An 18,368-nucleotide genomic window follows, 5' to 3' on the forward strand; every position below is an offset into this window, starting at 1 on the left:
AAAAGGCAAAGATACCTTATTCTACCTTAATGAACTATTACTATGGGAATACAAAGGAGATCAAACCAAATCAATCAATAATCTAGCATTATCGAAAAGGCAAAGATACCTTATCCTACCTTAATGAACTATTACTATGGGAATACAAAGGAGATCAAACCAAATCAATCAATAATCTAGCAATATCGAAAAGGCAAAGATACCTTATCCTACCTTAATGAACTATTACTATGGGAATACAAAGGAGATCAAACCAAATCAATCAATAATCTAGCATTATCGAAAAGGCAAAGATACCTTATCCTACCTTAATGAACTATTACTATGGGAATACAAAGGAGATCAAACCAAATCAATCAATAATCTAGCAATATCGAAAAGGCAAAGATACCTTATCCTACCTTAATGAACTATTACTATGGGAATACAAAGGAGATCAAACCAAATCAATCAATAATCTAGCAATATCGAAAAGGCAAAGATACCTTATTCTACCTTAATGAACTATTACTATGGGAATACAAAGGAGATCAAACCAAATCAATCAATAATCTAGCAATATCGAAAAGGCAAAGATACCTTATCCTACCTTAATGAACTATTACTATGGGAATACAAAGGAGATCAAACCAAATCAATCAATAGTCTAGCATTATCGAAAAGGCAAAGATACCTTATCCTACCTTAATGAACTATTACTATGGGAATACAAAGGAGATCAAACCAAATCAATCAATAATCTAGCAATATCGAAAAGGCAAAGATACCTTATCCTACCTTAATGAACTATTACTATGGGAATACAAAGGAGATCAAACCAAATCAATCAATAATCTAGCATTATCAGAAAGGCAAAGATACCTTATCAAGAATCGATGTCTTATAGAGAAAATGCAAAATCTAGCATATGATTATATAATGTCACATTACATTATCAGCAAAACCCAGCATCTTAAATTACCTCTGGCACCTCACTGCCTCTCTGAATCTTGTTGCATGGGGCAACACCCTACTCAGAACTTAAAGGCACACTTATATCTATCCTTGCATTTCTGTTTAAGCAAAGTAACCCCGAGGTGACAAAAGCAAACACAGTGAAAAGTGTACTGAGAAGACACTCTGGGTCTCCTAAAAAATGAGCCAGGTGCTGTCCAGGCATCCAAAGGGAGCTCCCGGTGCTTGATGTGTTTGGGGAATGAAATAGAAGGGAAGGACCTGGGGTGAGCGGTTCACTAGGGAGGTGAGGACTGTCAAACTTAGTGACTATTGAGGTGTATGCTTTTAGGAATAAGGGCAGGGTGAGGCTGATTTAATCACTTTAGGCTTCCAGTTACTGGAAAGTGAATATTTGTATGTTGGTCTTCTTTTGGCTAAAATCTTGTGAAACAGCTTTCTGAGGGAAAGGGACAAGAAACTGGGCAACGCAGTTCTAAACCTTAAATCTGGAGCCAGGGATAAGGCCCTGTCCAGTGGCCTCAGGCTTCCTTCATGGGAGGTTTCTTTACTGAAAATATAGCTTCTGGCATCTATAGAATTTCAACAGGGTCTTCAGTGCTTAAAAAACAGGATGTATATGAAATCCAATACACTTCTGAGCCACTGAAGAGGGTCACAGTGGCATTGGGGCAAGCAGTCAAGGACCCATGAACTAAGGAACATGATAATCCCAAGAAATATTCTGCCTCATAGAAAGGTCCGCACTGCTGCCAGACCTGTGACAGGTTGACATGGGGAATGTGCAAAGATAGAACTCGGTATAAATTGCAGGCATTGGCCGTTTCCAGGTATACAGAGAAGGTGTTTCAAAAGGAACTGGCTGACGGAGGGACTGGCTGTACCAGTTTTACCTTGGAGACCCAGAATTTTCACTGCCATCACCTCTTCTAGGGGCCTTTGCAAAGCTTACAGTAGCAACCAAAGAACTGAAGCATTTAACTAGGCTCATAAACATAAAAGCCAATCCTTGGGCCAAATCATCTGGACATTTCCACTAGAATTAACTTACTTGGTCAAGGAAAATGAGCCTTATCTTAGTTTCTCCAACAAAATGTTTTTGCTTTTTCCCCTCTAAAACACATTGTCCAAAGCTAAAAATTTGCCAGTTCTAGCTAGGGCACTGCAAACATTTTCACACAGTTTTTATAGAAGAAATGCTGGGTTTTCAGATGCTGGCTGCGACTATACTAAACACTAAGCATTTGTGGCACTGTTTCATCCACATAATTGCTAGCTTTAATTCCCATTTTAAAGCATTTTTGCTTATTAAAAATGGTTACAGCAGATAAATCATCAGATGGCATTAATACCATTGATACAGCTCTTGGCAATTACCATTTGAAATGCTCATTCTCCACCCAGGAGCTATTTATTGCAAGAGCTCTGAAATCTGGCTCCATGCCTTGGCTTTCTTCTTGGCCATGGAGAACCAGACTGGCTCAAATGGCTCTTCGGATGTGACAGGGTGAGATGAAGATTGTTTGGTGTCTTTTTTCACGGTAGGCGCTTGAAATGTCTTCTCACTTTCAGATCCCACTGGAACCAGAACAAATAACACACAAGTGATAAGAAGGTCGAGGTACTGAGTATGTTTATAGGATACAATAAATTTTTTCCTTCTTTCTTGTTTATTCTGGTTTCCAAAACTGACTGCATGGGCAATGTCATAGGTGGTACGGAAAAGGGGTAAAATAAATATGGCTATGGCCACAGGGACATGGACAAGGTCTGAGAGAAAATGCTTACAACTGTAACTGCCAGTTTTACAGTGGTTATTGGATCATCTTAATTTTTGAATTGAGGCCAAAGAGAAAACATATTGTGTGGTATCTGTTCAGTTTTTAAATTATCAAATAAGGTAATCGTATTTTCCTTTTGGTAATTCATGATGCTGTGTGACATGAATGATGACAAAATAGCTCCACCCAGTAAAAGTCTTATGCTAAATAACACTGTACCAACAACTATTCTGACCAAGCAGACTACCACCTTGCTCCCCAATTCTACTTCTTCCCTCATCCTGTTTTATGGATGATGGACTTAGTGGCTTAGACTCAACCAGTGGTTCTCAACCCTGGTTACACATTAGAATTATCCAGAGCCCTTTGTCAAAAATACCAAGGTCCTTGCCATTTCCTGAACTAAATGAATTAGGGTTTCTAGCAATGGAACCAGGGCCATCTGTAATGTTTTAAAAAACTTAACAAGAGATTCTAATGCATTGTAAGTTGAGAACCACTTGAGATTGTTCATAGTTATGAGCAGGTGCTATTATTTCATGGCCAGATAATGGGTTCTTAAATTCTTAGTCTAATTTCTTCATGAGGGGGACTAAGGGGAAGGACAAACATGATTCACTATAAATCCATCCTCTCCACCCCCTGTTCCTGCTGGGGGGAAAAATCCTCTGGTATATAACTATTGATGAAATCGCTTTCTATTATATCCCAGCATAATGCTTTCTCGGCTTTCAACATTTCCCCACCTGTTATACCTCTGCTCAGAATACAGAGGGACTGAAACAAGCTTTTAAGTAGTTTTTAAAAAATTCAATACCATTGGGTGTTTATAGTGGATTATTCTTAACGGTTTTATTGGGAATATGGAAGGTGAGAAAATATGCTTTGCTGTGAACTGGAAAGTGACTGACTTGGTTCTTTCCTCTGGAATATACTAGCCTTAGGAACATTTTAGTAAGTAATCACAATTTTGTATCTACACAATTTCCTCAGTAGGATAAAAGACTGGAAACTACTCTGTTACACACTGGACTTTTACTAGTCATATTGATTGAATTTTCCTAAAAATAAGCAAATATAGCTGTATCTAATTGAATAGCCATGAGAGACTCATGACGCTGGTTTGGAGTCAGGGGAAGATATATATTGTCTGAGCTTGAAATTGCTAAAGTTTCAAAGGATTCTGCCAGGGCTATTTGGGGGGGGGTGTTGGGGAATGTGTTTTTACCTGCTTTGGTAGACTCAGATATCTTCATCCTTTCAACAATCTCCTGTCTCTTGATACTGGAAGTGGAAGTCTTTCTCTGTTGGTCCTGATGAGGAAGGCCAGCTTCCTTTAATACAAAAAAAGGAAACAGGAAGCTTGTAAGTCCTAACATGGAAACAGCAAATTACTTATTCAGAAGGTCACAAGATATAAGCCCTGTCCTGGGTATCACCAGGTCAACATTAATCATAAAGAAAGAGATAGAGAGAAATAGAAAGATAAGGAAAGAAATAGCACTGATAGCACTTTGGTTCAAATTTTAGATTCACAAAACCTGAGCTAGTTCAAGTTTACCACTTCCCAGATTTGGAAGAAAAGGTTGTCTAGTGATACAAATCATATAAACAGGTCAATGAGAATTATTTAACTTGAGAACATTTTCCCTAGCACTTAATGGCAAGCTAACAGAATGTGGTTACAAACAAATCTTAATAATTAATTGAAGGGAGTTCCATAGGATTTCTACTTAGCAAAACTTGTTGAAGTTCGACTTGCACTCCTTGCATTAGGAAACAATATAACTATAGGTCTTTTCAAAATTGTACAGCTAAAGAGTTTAAAATTAAAATCTCCACAACTGGTCTAAATTAACAAGTTTTTATATATTATATAAAATATAAGAAGTTTATACACACATATACACGTAGAGGCATGAAATATCTATAAGGGTATTTGCTCAACTCTCACCCCAGTGGTTACCTTTACTTTTTGTATTTTTTAATAACTTATTCCTTATTTTTTAACCAATTTCATGAAATTCTGTTCTAAAATATTTAAGACAGGATTGATTTACAGAATTTTCTTATATTCATTATTTTCACACACTTTTTATGAGCACAAAATGGGGCATGAGTTCATTTGAGAACAAATCAAGTATTTTCCCCTGAAGAGTCCCCCTGCCTTGATTAATGTAACCAAAGAAGTGGGGAGCCGTGTGTCTGGCCAAGTTGCCAAAGCAAGCTTAATTAATTGTCTCCAGCAACCTTTTGGAGTGTTTTGTGGGCTGTCCCAGTTCCTACCCCATATCTAAGTACCTCAGTTTCAGTCTTTTCTCCAGGTTTATTCTTGGTTTCTGGCTCTTTCACGGGAACCTGAGCTGGGAAATTCCTCTGACTCCCCTTTGTTGCTGTTGTCCAAGCTGGCTCTGAGGTGGCAAAACCTGATTGTTTACCAGCAGCCTTTCCTGAGAAAGGAATGAAAGGAGTTAGAACTGAAGCAAGGCAGAGTTTTGAGCCTGGCTGGGGCCTATCCACAATAATGTCCCAATAAGATCCTTGGGAATTGCCAAATGAAAATAAGTAGATATTACACAGAGAAGGGCCTCCTTTTTTTGTGTCCTCCCCACAACCTGGCAAAGCAGGAATTCCATGGGTAGATAAGAAGCTATACTGCCTAGTTTGCATACTGTCCTCTTACTGGTCCCTTTCCCTCCCTTGTCCATCCCTCTTCCTATCTTCAAAGCATGATAGGATAATGGTGGGCTGGAAAAATTCCAAGGAGGTCAGAGGCTCAGACTATTGATGTCATTCTTCTAACTCCAAAGAAATGTTTACAGTATTTGTTACTTCGTAGTTCCTCATGCAAGTGTTTGAGTACATGGGTATGGTCATAGGCATATACAAGACTATGTGATGTCGAGTTTGAGGGTGCAAAGGCTTTGTGAGAGATTAGTGCTCAAAAGATCACCTGCCTCTGGGTTCTTAGACATTTGAGGTAAGCAAAGAAGCTCTGGAAATACAAGCACTTCCAGTAAATTAAGATTTCAAGCTGAAAATCTGAACAGTGATCCATTAATGAGCTGGCTTTAAAACTCTACATAGTATTGGGGGAAGAATAACACATGTAAAAGTGTTTTGAGAAAAGCATAAAATTTCTGCTAAATGTAAGGTGTACAGAAGGTGAGAGAGAGGGAATGGGGAGATAGTCATATGTCCATTAAAGAATCCACTAATCTAAAATGGAGCACTATCTTGGCCTTAAATCAACAAGCCAGCCCTATCAATGCAATAACTCAGCAGGCAAGGCTAAAACAGACTTCCTCCCATTCAAGACTTTGACTTCCAGTTCTTCCCTTCACTTAGTACCTATCTGCCATCTGGAAAGATCAAGTCTCACCTGAGACATCGTAAGCAGGTTGTTTCTTGGGCATGCTGTCAGATTTGGGCTTGCTCTGTTCCTTCTCTGCAAAGTCAGATGTTGTGGGGAGGTTTTCTGCGATGGCCAGGACCCCCTGGGAAGCATTGCTAATTTGTGGTTCTCTTTTTAAGGAAGATGAAACTGGACTCGAGGAGACTGAAGGAAACCTGGTGGAAAGGTTTTGTTTCTCACTCTTGAACTTCTGTGAAGGAGGGACTCTCTTCAGTCGGACTCCAAAAACGTTTTCAATATCAGCCTCACTGATGGACACATTTGATTCACTTTTAATTTGATCACTACTTTCAAGAACCTCCTCCTTAGAATGAGTGCCACCAGAAGTAGATGCTGGCGAAGCAGGAGTGACGATGTCCTCCCCAGGTTTAGTAGCAGGAGTCGGGATGTTCTTACTGAGGTCTTCAGAGCCTTGGCAGTGTTTTCTAGATTCATTTGAAAAAGCTGGACCACTTGGCAGGTCCCAGCTGCTAGGATTGCCCTCAAAAATGGTTCCCTCAGCAGCAGCACTGGTGGAACTTGAATAAACTTGCTGCTGATATTCAGGGTTTGAAAAAGCTTGAGAGGACTGGCTGAGAAGTAAGTGATCCTCAGCACTGCTCCTTCCTACAGGTACGCTCACTGAGCTTGCTGAGAACATCTGTTGCTGGAATTCAGCCTCATCCTCAACTTGGGAAGGACATCTGGAAGGCAGCTGCTCTTCAGAAAGGTGTCTTGGAGGCACTTTCTCTTGAGGATGTTTCCCTTTCATATTCTCTGAAGATGAGAAAACTTCTGGTGGATATTCAGGGATCTCCAAGGGCGGCAAAGGATGTAGCACAGGCAGCTGTGTTGAAGAAATGCCTCCCTCATCATCAGGTCTCTCCCAATCTGAGGGAAATGGGCGCTCAGCTTGAGGCTTCAACAAAGAGTTGGAAGGTTGATTTGAAGACAGAGGATTGACATAGACTTGCTCCTCAGTATCAGGGTTCTCTGAAAAAACATTCTGTGCCATATACTTTACAAATGACTGGGAAGGACGCCTAAGATGTTGTGATTCCTTAGACATGCTTCTTTCCACAGCAGTGTTTTCTAAATATGAGGCCATTTCCTGAACTTGAGACTTTATTAAGACATCAGTGGGATACTTGGCAGAGAGTGGCCTCCCAGTAATGGGTCTCTCAACAGCAGCATTCTCAACAGTTGACGTCATTTGATGGATTTTATGTCTCACAATAGAACATGGTCTGGGAGATGGCATCTCTGTAGATTTGTCCTCCTTAATGGCAACAGTCTCTGGACCTGCAGAGGTTGGTTGCTTGACTACTGGTTTCATCAGAGGCTGAGAAGGTTTTCTGGGAGGCAGAGGTTCTGTACAAACACTCTGCTCAGCCACAGTGCTCTCTGGACCTGCAGAGGCTTCTTGCTCAAATTTAGCGGCCATCCAGTTCGGCAAAGTGTGTCTGGGAGGCACTGGCTCCACAAGGCCACTCCGTTCTGCAGGAGCACCCGCTGATTCTGGGAGGACTTCTTGTTCGGCAACAGGTTTCACTGACAACTGAGAAAGCAGTTGGGGAGGCAAAAGTTCCCCAGGAATGTCCCAGGCCACAGCAATGCTCTCAGAACCTGCAGAGGGTTGTTGTTCTAAGTCAGTGCTCACGCAGGGGCAGCGTGTGCGTCTGAGAGGTATCGGCTTTACAAGGCAGCTCCATTCTGCAGAAGCACTCCCTTGGTCACAAGCAATACCCATGGCCTGGCAAGAGCATTCTGGAAGCAGCAGCTCCACAAACACACTTTTACCAAGAGAGTTCGCTGTGAAGATACGCTGGGTTTGAGCATTTGCCAAGCATTCAGGACAATACTTGGAGAATGGTTGCTCCTTCGAAATGACATTCTCAGCACTTGCTGAACCTAAGGACCTATTTTGTTCAACATTCGGGTTCATCAAAGGCTGGACAAAACCTTCAGGAGGCAGAGGCTCCATAGAAATGCTCCTCTCAGCAGCCATGTTCTCTGGACCTGCAGAGATTTCTTGCTCTATTGGTTTCACTGGGGGCTGAGACTGATTTCCTGAAGGCTGCAGCTCTATAGAAGTTACCCCTTGCATAGCAGTCATTTGTGGAACTGAAGAGATTGGATGCTGAATGGTATGTGTCTTCCAGTGCTTTGCGGACGCTCTGGAAGGTGCTGGTGCCATAGAAATGTCCCAATCAAAAGCAGAGGCTTGTTGCTGAGATTCAGGATTCAACCAGGGCTGGAAAAGATGCCTGGGAGGCACTGACAGCCTCTCTGAAGAAGCACTCAATGAACATGCGGAATGTTGTTGCTGAACAAGTGTCCCCTCAAAGGGCTGAGGAAGGTTTCTGGGAGCAATCTGCTCCACAGAAATACTGCACTGCTCCTGTGTTTTCTTTGGAACCGAGGAGACTTCCTGTTGGTCTTCAGGCTCCCTTGAGACCAGGGGAGAGTGGCTGGGAGGTAGATCTTCTTCAGAGCTACTCCAGCCTTTAACATCATCGTAGTTTTCAAAGTAACTAACTGATTCATATTCATGCTCCCCCAAATCCTGGGAAGCACATCTGGGATCCAGCTGCTCTTCAGAACCATTGCCTTCCTCCGAAGCATTCTCTGAATCTGCGAAGACTTCATCTTCGGACCTCCCTAAGGACTGGAGAAAGTTTCCAGGAGCCAGCTGCTGCTCAGAAACATGTTCTACCTCTGAAACACTGTCTGAAACGGAGAGATTTTTAGCTGCCAGCTCCTCTGAGGACCAGAAAAGGCTTCTGGGAGGCAGCCTCTCTACAGAAATACCTTCTTGTGCCAAAGCTCTTTCCATATCCAACAGAGTTGCTGTAAAGGTCGCGCCGACATTTCCAGGAGACTTTTGTTTGCAGATAGTTGAGCTATCGTGAACTGACTCCACTTTAAGTTGAACATTTTGTGAATCATAGCTGAAAGCATCTTCCTCTTTTGACTGGACATGGGAAGGATCCATACACGCCTGAGCCTCCCCTGCCACTGAAAAGATAGCACCTTCATGAGTTGTAGAAGGGCTTTCCACCATTGGTAAAAGAGTAGCTCTGGCTTCTAATTTCCTGGTTCCAGAAGCCCTGTCTTCATGGTATTGTGACTGACCACTAACCATGGACCCTTTCGTGTCTTTAGGTATAGGGTGTGGCATCCATGCTTTTCCGACTTCACGATTTAAACCGACATTTCTCCTTTCCATGTTGTTTTTCTCTGAAAGCAACTCCCGAGGAGTAGTGACTCTTGCTTGCTTCTTTGAGGGTAAGAGCCAGAGAGGGCTATCCTCGGCAATCTTATCGGCAGGTGGAGACCCAGCTATATTAGGTAAGCCAAGCCTTTGACTGGATTGCTTAGAGCTCTTTCCTCTAGGTCCAAATTCACTCTTTCCTGAAGCACTTAATCCTTTTTTTCCACTTTGTCTTCCATATGCTGCTGGCTGTGAGTAGGCCTGACTCCCCGTAATATCTAATGTCTCATAAATATCAGTGTTGTTGATCTGTTCCTGACTTGAGGGACCTGTACCAAATAGAAAGAAGAAAAGGAAAAATATATGTTTTGACTTCCTAAAATAAGACAAAATAGGGATCCAGTTATAATTCTTCACCTAAATCCCATAAAAGTGGCAGTTGGATCAATTAGGCAGTTTAGATGGAAAAACCTGGACCACATTAGTATGCATCTTAAATAGAAAGCTTTCTGAGGACAAAGGACAGCTAGTCTAGTTAATTCTCATTATATAGCTCCTGTCATATAGCACTGTGCAATTAAGCTTGCAGTGTATGCTTCTGGGTGAGGGTGAAGATATATTAACCTGTGCTGTCTTTTCTGGGCTTCCTTTGGTTGGCTGTTTTTGGTTTGGTGTGACTCTTCTTTTCATAAGTCAGTTGAAAGCTTCTCCCCTTCTCCTCTGGCTTCATCTAAAAGAGGGAAAGAAAGAGCCTGAATCAGACTAAAGTGCTCAGTCACCCTTGCATGGTTGCCAAAGGAAAAAACAAACAAACAGGGAAAACCCTCCTGATATCCAAATGGCTCTGCTGGGAACATAACAATACAGTAACAATGAAAATGATTTCTAATGGCATCCATCACTTGTTGATCATTTTACTTATTGGAAGTGGTTCACCTACATTTGAAGTTTCTAATCTCTGAGTGATATGCTGCAGGAAACTCTCTAAAACACCCCAGAAACCTCTGAAATACACTGCAGGACAATGAGTCTGAAAATGGGGTGTTCGGCTTGACAGCAATCATATTCTTGGCAACACTGGAATTACGAAATTTGCTTCATGAGACATGGGAGCCAAATTCAAATCCAGTTTGGTATATTTTTTACAGGGAATTGAGTGAAAACATGCATTATGTCTTTCCAGCTCAAAAGAAAAATGTGGATCAGGGTTTAGCCTTTATATGAAAGTGGTTGAAATTAATTTAGAATAAACAAGATTTTTAGGTAATCACAGTGTAGCTTTGGACATGTCAGAGTACCACTGTACTGAACAGCGTCCCAACTTTGCTTAACAGAAGCCTTTTTGATGGGTATCTAAAGACAAACATACAACTCTTTATGCTCCCACTTGGCATGTGTATGCAGAGACTCAGCCCAAAATTATTTCTCAGTAAATGAGGTCAGATAGACCTGGGTGTATGAAGTATACATGCATGCCCTCTCATGTGTCCAATGATTTTTTTATATGGATATATGCCTCTCAAAAAATACTACATACCCTAACCTTTGAGATTTTGGCATTTAAAGCTATAGAGGCATACTTCCGTGAAAATCTTCGTTATTTTCTTCCTGAAGTAACTGGAAACTACTTTTTGTTCAGATACTGCCTTCCTTATAGTGCTTATAAATTGAAGTCTGATTATTTGGAATTTAGAATTGGAGAGAAAATGTAAACCACCATGCAAATTAAAAGCTAAGAATGGCATCTCTTTCCCCAAGTATCTCCTTAGTATTGAGCTAGAACAGGAGAAAAGAAAGCTCAAGAAACTGTCTTTGACGTGTACTCCTCTTACCCCAGACCCAGAAACTTGCCATTTAGGAAGGGGCTAGCACTCACCTTCCTCAATGTAAGCTTCTCTGCTAAAGCCTTCTTTCGCTGGGTCTCAGGATGCTCAAAACCCAAAGACATTTCTCCAAAGTCCTTACAGATGGTGTCAGGTTGCATAAGAGGTTGGCTGATGCTGGGTTGGCATGGGCGTAGTGGTTGGATCTGTAAAGGAGTATAGAAAGAAAAAGTTAAAACGTGTGCTTTCCTCCAAATTATGGATTTTCTCTTGCTGCTTCATGGTTGAAGAACTAAAAGTGTAAAGTGAAAAAAAATGCCAAAGGAAGAATTTTCTACCTCCGTCTTCACCTCTAGTACCTACTGAAAGTGAAGACCAAAAGCCTTAGCTCACACTCTGGGTTGCTGCACACTTTTGCCAATCCCCCAAAGATAGAAACTTTAATAACTTATTTTATCAAAACCAGAATTCTGGTGTTATAGTCCTACTGATGCTCATTATAAATCTTGTTTGAGTCTAAAGTTTATCTTTTGCTGTCTTTGGATATTCAGTTTTTGTCCAGTGAGTCTTTGGGTTATGATCTGGGCTTGGCACCCAAATTACAATTCTTGCTCCTATCATTCTAGAAGTCATCTGGATTGGATCTTGACGGTGTTAGTTGCTTATCTTAATTCTATCAAGATGGATTTTCTGGGATTTTAAAATATCTACAGAAGTAGTCTTGGTTATAACTGCTTTAGTAGGTATTTTAAAGAAATAAAATTGGCCTGACCAGGCAGTGGCACAGTGGATAGAGTGTCGATTGGGATGCAGAGGACTCAAGTTCAAGACCCCAAGGTTGCCAGCTTGAACACGGGCTCATCTGGTTTGAGCAAAGCTCACCAGCTTGGACCCAAGGTAGCAGGTTCGAGTAAAGGGTCACTCAGTCTGCTGAAGGCCCACGGTCAAGGCATATATGAGAAAGCAATCAATGAACAACTAAGGTGTTGCAAAGAAAAACTGATGATTGATGCTTCTCATCTCTCTCCGTTCCTGTCTGTCTGTCCCTATCTATCCCTCTCTCTGACTCTCTCTCTCTGTCTCTGTAAATAAATAAATAAATAAATGAATGAAATTGATCAGATAGGTTTTCCTTAGGCTTCAGCAGACTAATCTAGTTGATTCCAGTCTTAAGGTCATGGTACATGGGATGTGAAGCATTGTTTCCTGCCACAGTCTTTTGATGTGAATTATAATCCCAATTTTATCTTTAACAAATACTAGCTAAGCATCGAAAATAGGCCACACCCCATTCCAGGCACTGGGCCTAAAAGCAATGCGCAAAACAAAATCCTTGGTGTCATGAAGTTGACGTGCTTGCTTCTGTCATAGGCTCTGCTCTAGCTCAGGACCTATGGCCTTCAAAGTTTCACAGAAAAAATAGCCACAATGAGGGTTTGTTAAGATTTCATCCCTGAGGTGTTGCAGAAGTCCCTTAGACTTTCCTCATTAAAAAAAAAAAATTTTTCTTTTCTTGCCTGATCTCTAGTGGCACAATGGATAAAGCATTGACTTGGAATGCTGAGGTCACCTGTTTGAAGCCCCAGGCTTGCCCAGTCAAGGCACATATAAGAAGCAACTACTATGAGTTGATGCTGTACTCCCTGCTTCCATTTCTCTCTCTCTTCTTTTCCTCTCTCTCTCTTCTCTCTAAACTCAATAAATAAAATCTTTAAAATATTAAAAAAAATAAAAATGCTCTTCTTTTTGTTTCTCTGCTTGGGTACTGATTGTCCTCCAAATCAGTGGTCCCCAACCCCTGGGCTGCGGACCGGTACTGGTCTGCAGAGAAAGAATAAATAACTTACATTATTTCCGTTTTATGTATATTTAAGTCCGAACTATGTTTTATTTTTTAAAAATGACCAGATTCCCTCTGTTACATCCATCTAAGACTCACTCTTGCCACTTGTCTTGGTCATGTGATACATTCATCCGTCCCACCCTAAAGGCCGGTCCGTGAAATTTTTTTCTGGCATTAAACCGGTCCGTGGCCCAAAAAAGGTTGGGGACCACTGCTCTCAATCACTGATTCAATGCTCTGCTGCATCTAACCTGCTGTTGTTTCATTCTAGTGTTTTCTTCATTTCAAATATTGTATTCTTCATTTCTGACTTGTTTTTTCTTAAGGTTTTTATGTCCTTTTTAATGCTTACTATCTTTTTATTTAAGTTTTCAGTGAGATAATCCATTATTCCCTTAAAGTCCTTGAACATCTTTATAACCATTTTTTAAAAGTCTGCCCTTGGGATCTTGATTGCTTCTATTTCATTTAATTCTTTTTCTGGAGATCCCTCTTGTTCATTTGTTTGGGGCATGTGTCTTTTGTCTTTCCATTTTGTCTGCCTTTTTGTGTCTGTTTCTGTGTACTAGATAGATCTGCTATGACTCCCAAACTTATGAGAGCATCATGACATAGGTGTATTGTTTGTTGGGCTCAGTGGTGTAATCTTCCAAACCACCTGAGCTCAGTGCTACAGGAATTTTTCTTGTGGGTTTTGTGCACTGTCTTGTTGTAATTGAGTCTTGAGCGCTATTGGCATTTTTTTGAGTGAGTTAACTCTTCAGGCTGGCTGACTACAAGGATAACTTTCAATCACCGTGTATGAGTCACTTTGCAAAGGTTGCTCCTGAGGTGGAATTGTTTCCACCAGGGTCTGGTGTCTCCCAGGATTCCTCTTTGGATGTGCTGCTTATGTGGCTAGTTGGGTCAAGCTCTAGTGTGATCTAAAGCCCATCACTAATTGTGTGGGTTCTGAGTCCAGCTAATCACTAGTTGTGTGGGTTCTGAGTCCACTTGATTGGGGTTTCAGTATTGGTTGACACCAGACATGGTGTATAACTGGCCTTGGGCTACCTGTCTGAAGCTACTACACACAGGGAAAGGTAGGCTTGTGAGCAGTAAGAAAAACTGCTTCACAGCTTCACTTTCTTAAACTAGTGAGTCCATTTTGATTCAAAAACAAGAAAAATGTTATTACATCTTTTTATCTATTTATCCTCAAATAGAACATGAAATGTCTTGGAGAGTAATCTAGGTCCCCACTTTCCTAACAATTCAGACAGAACATCAGATGAAAATCTGGCAGGGGACAAAAACTGGCTCAGTGTCAGTATTTCTAACAGAATGATGTACTTGAATATCCTTGCCCACCATCTCCCAAGTCTCCCAGTTGCTCACTTATTCTATTAAGAATCTTCATACTTGCTCAGCTTTTTATGCAGCACTGGGTGTGAGATTTGACTCAATTTTAGTGATTATATTGTCATTTAGAGTTGCCACTTTGGCACTGAAGGGAAGTTTCCCACCATGTCCATCTGGTTGGTGATGACTCAGGTTCTGTTGACACTGTATGCTGTCTTAAGCCCTATTTCCCAGGGGAAGGACTAAGGGAGTAGGCCAAAGGTATGAAATGTGGGCCCAAACCAGTTTTAAAAAACTTGCCTTTCTGCTTTCCCCACCTCCTCCATTGCTAAAGGACATGCCCCTAGAATCTTTCTCTTTGATTTTCACACCAAAAAATAATATTTTTTAAAAACTTAATTATTTCTGCTATAATAGTTTCTCTCTTGCTGGAACTGAGGAAGGAAGGAAAGATTAAAGAACCCAACATATACATTTTCCCTTTCTGAATGTGAGAAATAAGCCTGTGTGGTCATGTAGACCTAGATTTTGGCAACTAGGTGGCAAGGAAATGTAGTTGTAGAGATAAGCAAAAGTTGATATTGATATTTAAAACTGGACTAGAAAGTTCATGAAAGTGATTTTTTTCCTACTATAGTGTGCAAGAGGGAAACAGTCTGCTGTCCGAGGGGCTTCTTTACAAACATAAGACCAGTACCATTGTTAAGCATCTCAGTGCTTGCTTCTTTACCCTTTATGGCTAATGTACATAGAAGTACTTCCATGCACAGTACATAAAGAAGAGTAAGAGATATGGTTTCTTAAGCAGCCATGTCAGAAATTAACCCAAGAGACTTTTGGCCAAATGCAAAATATTCAGCTCTCCAGTTGAGAAGAATGTCTTCCCTCTGTGGCCTTCCTAGTTACACAGGGATCTTTGAGTAAAAGCTGAGAGGAGGAGGATCACAGCTGCTAATCTCCCTGGAAATATCTCCAGTTTCTTCTGGAGCATTTCTAGATCAGAGTTCTAGAAAAGTCTGACTGAACAATGGTTAGGATTAGCCGGAGGTAAGACTGTGCTGTATACATGCTGCATTTTATGGAAACTAAAGGTGTAACCTTTTCCCTGTTGAATCAGAAACAAAGAAGTTCACCATCTTAGAGGCTGCAGTAACGGAAAGACCATGGATTTTAAAGTCAGGACAACTGGATCAGTTTTCCAGGTCCAACCCTACTATCTGGGTGAGCTTGAACAATTTCTTTAACCTCTATGAGTCTAACCAATCCTCACACGCAACCTTTTGAGGTAGATAATAATATTATACCCATTGTAAATGAGGAAAGGAAAGCTCAGAGAGCTTAAGCAATCAGCCCAAGGTTACAGAGCCAATAAGTAGCAGAACAAGAATTCAAGCATAGGTCTGTCAGTCTGACTAAGCTGCCATACTTGGAAAATTTTCACTCTATTACCTCAGTGATCTTTGCACCTGCAACCCAGGTTCCACTTCTGGCCTCATAATGGGGCATGACTGCAAATGGAGATGCAGAAACAGCTCTACGCCCGCTGCTCACATGAGATATCTATAAGAGAAAGAAAAACATGAAGGTTAGAATGCTCGCATGTCAACAATGGAATGACAGTATCATAATACTTAAACATTCTTGGGTGTGTCAAAAGAAGTGAATATGGTAATACAAGCCAATACTACATGCCAGGCACTAGTTAAGCACATCATATATTTGTACATTCTCTTATTCAATGTCTACAATAGCCTTGTGGGGGTAGAATCAGCTGAGAGTAAGGAAGTAGGGCCAAATTCCTCCTTCCTTGTTTTGTTTTGCTTTTGTTTTTAGTTTTTGGAGGGGTTAAGAGGAGTAGTATTATTAAGCACTAATATTCAAGTTCATTATTACCTCCATAGATCTGCCTCTCTCAAGCTCTGGAGATGGGTATAATTTACGTGCTGGTCTCTCAGGCTGAGCTCCCATTAAGATGTTGTCATGAGATATACTTCTTTGGGTCCTGGAAATGAAGGAAAAGTTCCTATAAAAGCAGCCCAAGGGTCATATGAATCAAAGACACATGTATATAATATAGCCTACCAAAAACAACACAGAAGGAGGTGGAGATGGACACGTGCTGACACAAAAACTTGTACATTATATACATATATTATTTATGTTTGTAGAAAAAATGTCTGGAAGAGTTGCCACCAAATTCGTAGTGATGGTTCCCTCTGAGAAATGGAACTAAGGACAGGAGGAGGATTTTCATTTTCTACTTTCTGTACTTTTGTATATTTTTATTTTTAAAATGATTAACACATATCTTTTTAAAATTTTTTTAAGTTTTTTTTAATTTATTTATTTTAGAGAGGAGAAAGAGAGAGAGAGAGAAGGGGAGAGGAGCAGGAAGCATCAACTCCCATATGTGCCTAGACCAGACAAGCCCAGGGTTTTGAACCTGCGACCTCAGTGTTCCAGGTTGATACTTTATTCACTGTGCCACCACAGGTCAGACAACACATATCTTGTTACATAATAGTTTCATTGAGATATGCTTTATAAACCATACAATTCACCCACTTAAAGTGTGCAATTCAGCCTGACTAGGCAGTGGCACAGTGAATAGAGCATTGGTCTGGGATACTGAGGACCCAGGTTCAAGGCCCTGAGGTCACTGGCTTCAGTGAAGGCTCATCCAGCTTGAGCATGGGGTCACCAGCTTGAGTGTAAGATCATAAACACGACCTCATAGTTTCTGGCTTGAGCCCAAAGGTCACTGGCTTGATTCTAAGGTCGCTGGTTTGAAGCCCAAGGTTTCTGGCTTGAGCCTAAGGTCTCTGGCTTGAGCAAGGGCTCACTGGCTCAGCTGGACCCCCCCCCCCAGTCAAGACACATATGAGAAAGCAATCAATGAACAAGTAAGATGTCATAACTATGAGTTGATGATTCTCATCACTCTCCCTTCCTGTCTGTCTGTCCCTGTTTATCCCTCCAATCTCTCTTTCTCTCTCACACACACGCTAAAAAAATAAATAAGTAAAATAAAATAAAGTATACAATTCAATAGTAGCAACCCTGTGAAATGAGAGGGAAAAACTTGAGTCTTGCTATTATCAAGGTCAGAGTTATAAAAGACCTTTTATACTTGAGTTTCTCTCTAGTATTTCTGTTCTGATGTTTTAAAATATCAAATATCTTCCCTGATGCTGGAGATTTTCATTCACCAGGTCCTTTTCTCTTTCACACAAGAGTTCTGCAATACATCTATCCTATTTTCAAAGTCATCTTGTGAACCTACCACTCCTCCATGCACACCCACAGCTTGGTAAACTCTGATGGAAATGCCTGCTGATTGGGAATGGGACCAGGTTGATGACAATTATGTGTCAAATCAGAGGAAAGTTAGAAAAAATGAAAGGATAAAAGCACAAAAAACTCCCTTTGGGATATGGAAATATATTTTACCTTCAAAGTTTCAACTGAAAACATGACAAAGAAAAAGAAAAGAAACCTACAGCCCTATTATCTCTTATGAATGTAGATGTGACAATCCTCAATAAAATACTAGCAATCTCACTCTGGCCAGTTAGCTCAGAGGTAGAGCATCGGCACTGCATGTGGAAGTCCCAGGTTTGATTCCCAGTCAGGGCACATAGGAGAAGCGCCCATCTGCTTATCCACCCCTCCCCCTCTCCCTTCTCTCTCTCTCTCTTTTCCCCTCCTACAGCCAAGGCTTGGTTGAAGCAAGTTGGCCCCAGGCACTGAGGATGACTCCATGGTGCTAATTAGTACTCCTTGCCTCAGGTGCTAATATAGCACAGTTGCTGAGCAACAGAGCAATGGCACCAGATAGGAAGAGCATCACCCGGTAGGGGGCTTGCTGGGTGGATTCCGGTTGGGGTGTATACAGGAGTCTGTCTCTCTACCTCTCCCCACTTCTCACTTAAGAAAAAAAAATATCCTAGCAATTGAACCAAGCAACATATAGAGAATTATACTGTGACCAAGTAGCCTTTGCAAAGAATGCAAGGTT

The 18,368-nt window shown here is 41.0% G+C and overlaps 1 protein-coding gene across 1 annotated transcript; it reads right to left on the reverse strand.

Annotated features, from left to right (window-relative positions):
- Nucleotides 1–2,365: 2,365 nt before the first annotated feature.
- KIAA1210 (KIAA1210 ortholog) lies at nt 2,366–16,720 on the reverse strand (the record flags this gene model as incomplete). The annotated part of the gene is given in 10 exon segments (XM_066357870.1): nt 2,366–2,532; nt 3,964–4,069; nt 5,037–5,185; nt 6,118–7,539; nt 7,639–9,672; nt 9,968–10,073; nt 11,220–11,372; nt 15,800–15,910; nt 16,244–16,352; nt 16,653–16,720. Coding segments are annotated over 10 exon segments (4,425 nt in total), but the record flags the coding sequence as incomplete, so codon positions are not given.
- Nucleotides 16,721–18,368: the final 1,648 nt, after the last annotated feature.

The sequence above is a fragment of the Saccopteryx leptura genome, chromosome X (genome assembly GCF_036850995.1).
Source record: "Saccopteryx leptura isolate mSacLep1 chromosome X, mSacLep1_pri_phased_curated, whole genome shotgun sequence".
Taxonomy (NCBI): Eukaryota; Metazoa; Chordata; class Mammalia; order Chiroptera; family Emballonuridae; genus Saccopteryx; species Saccopteryx leptura.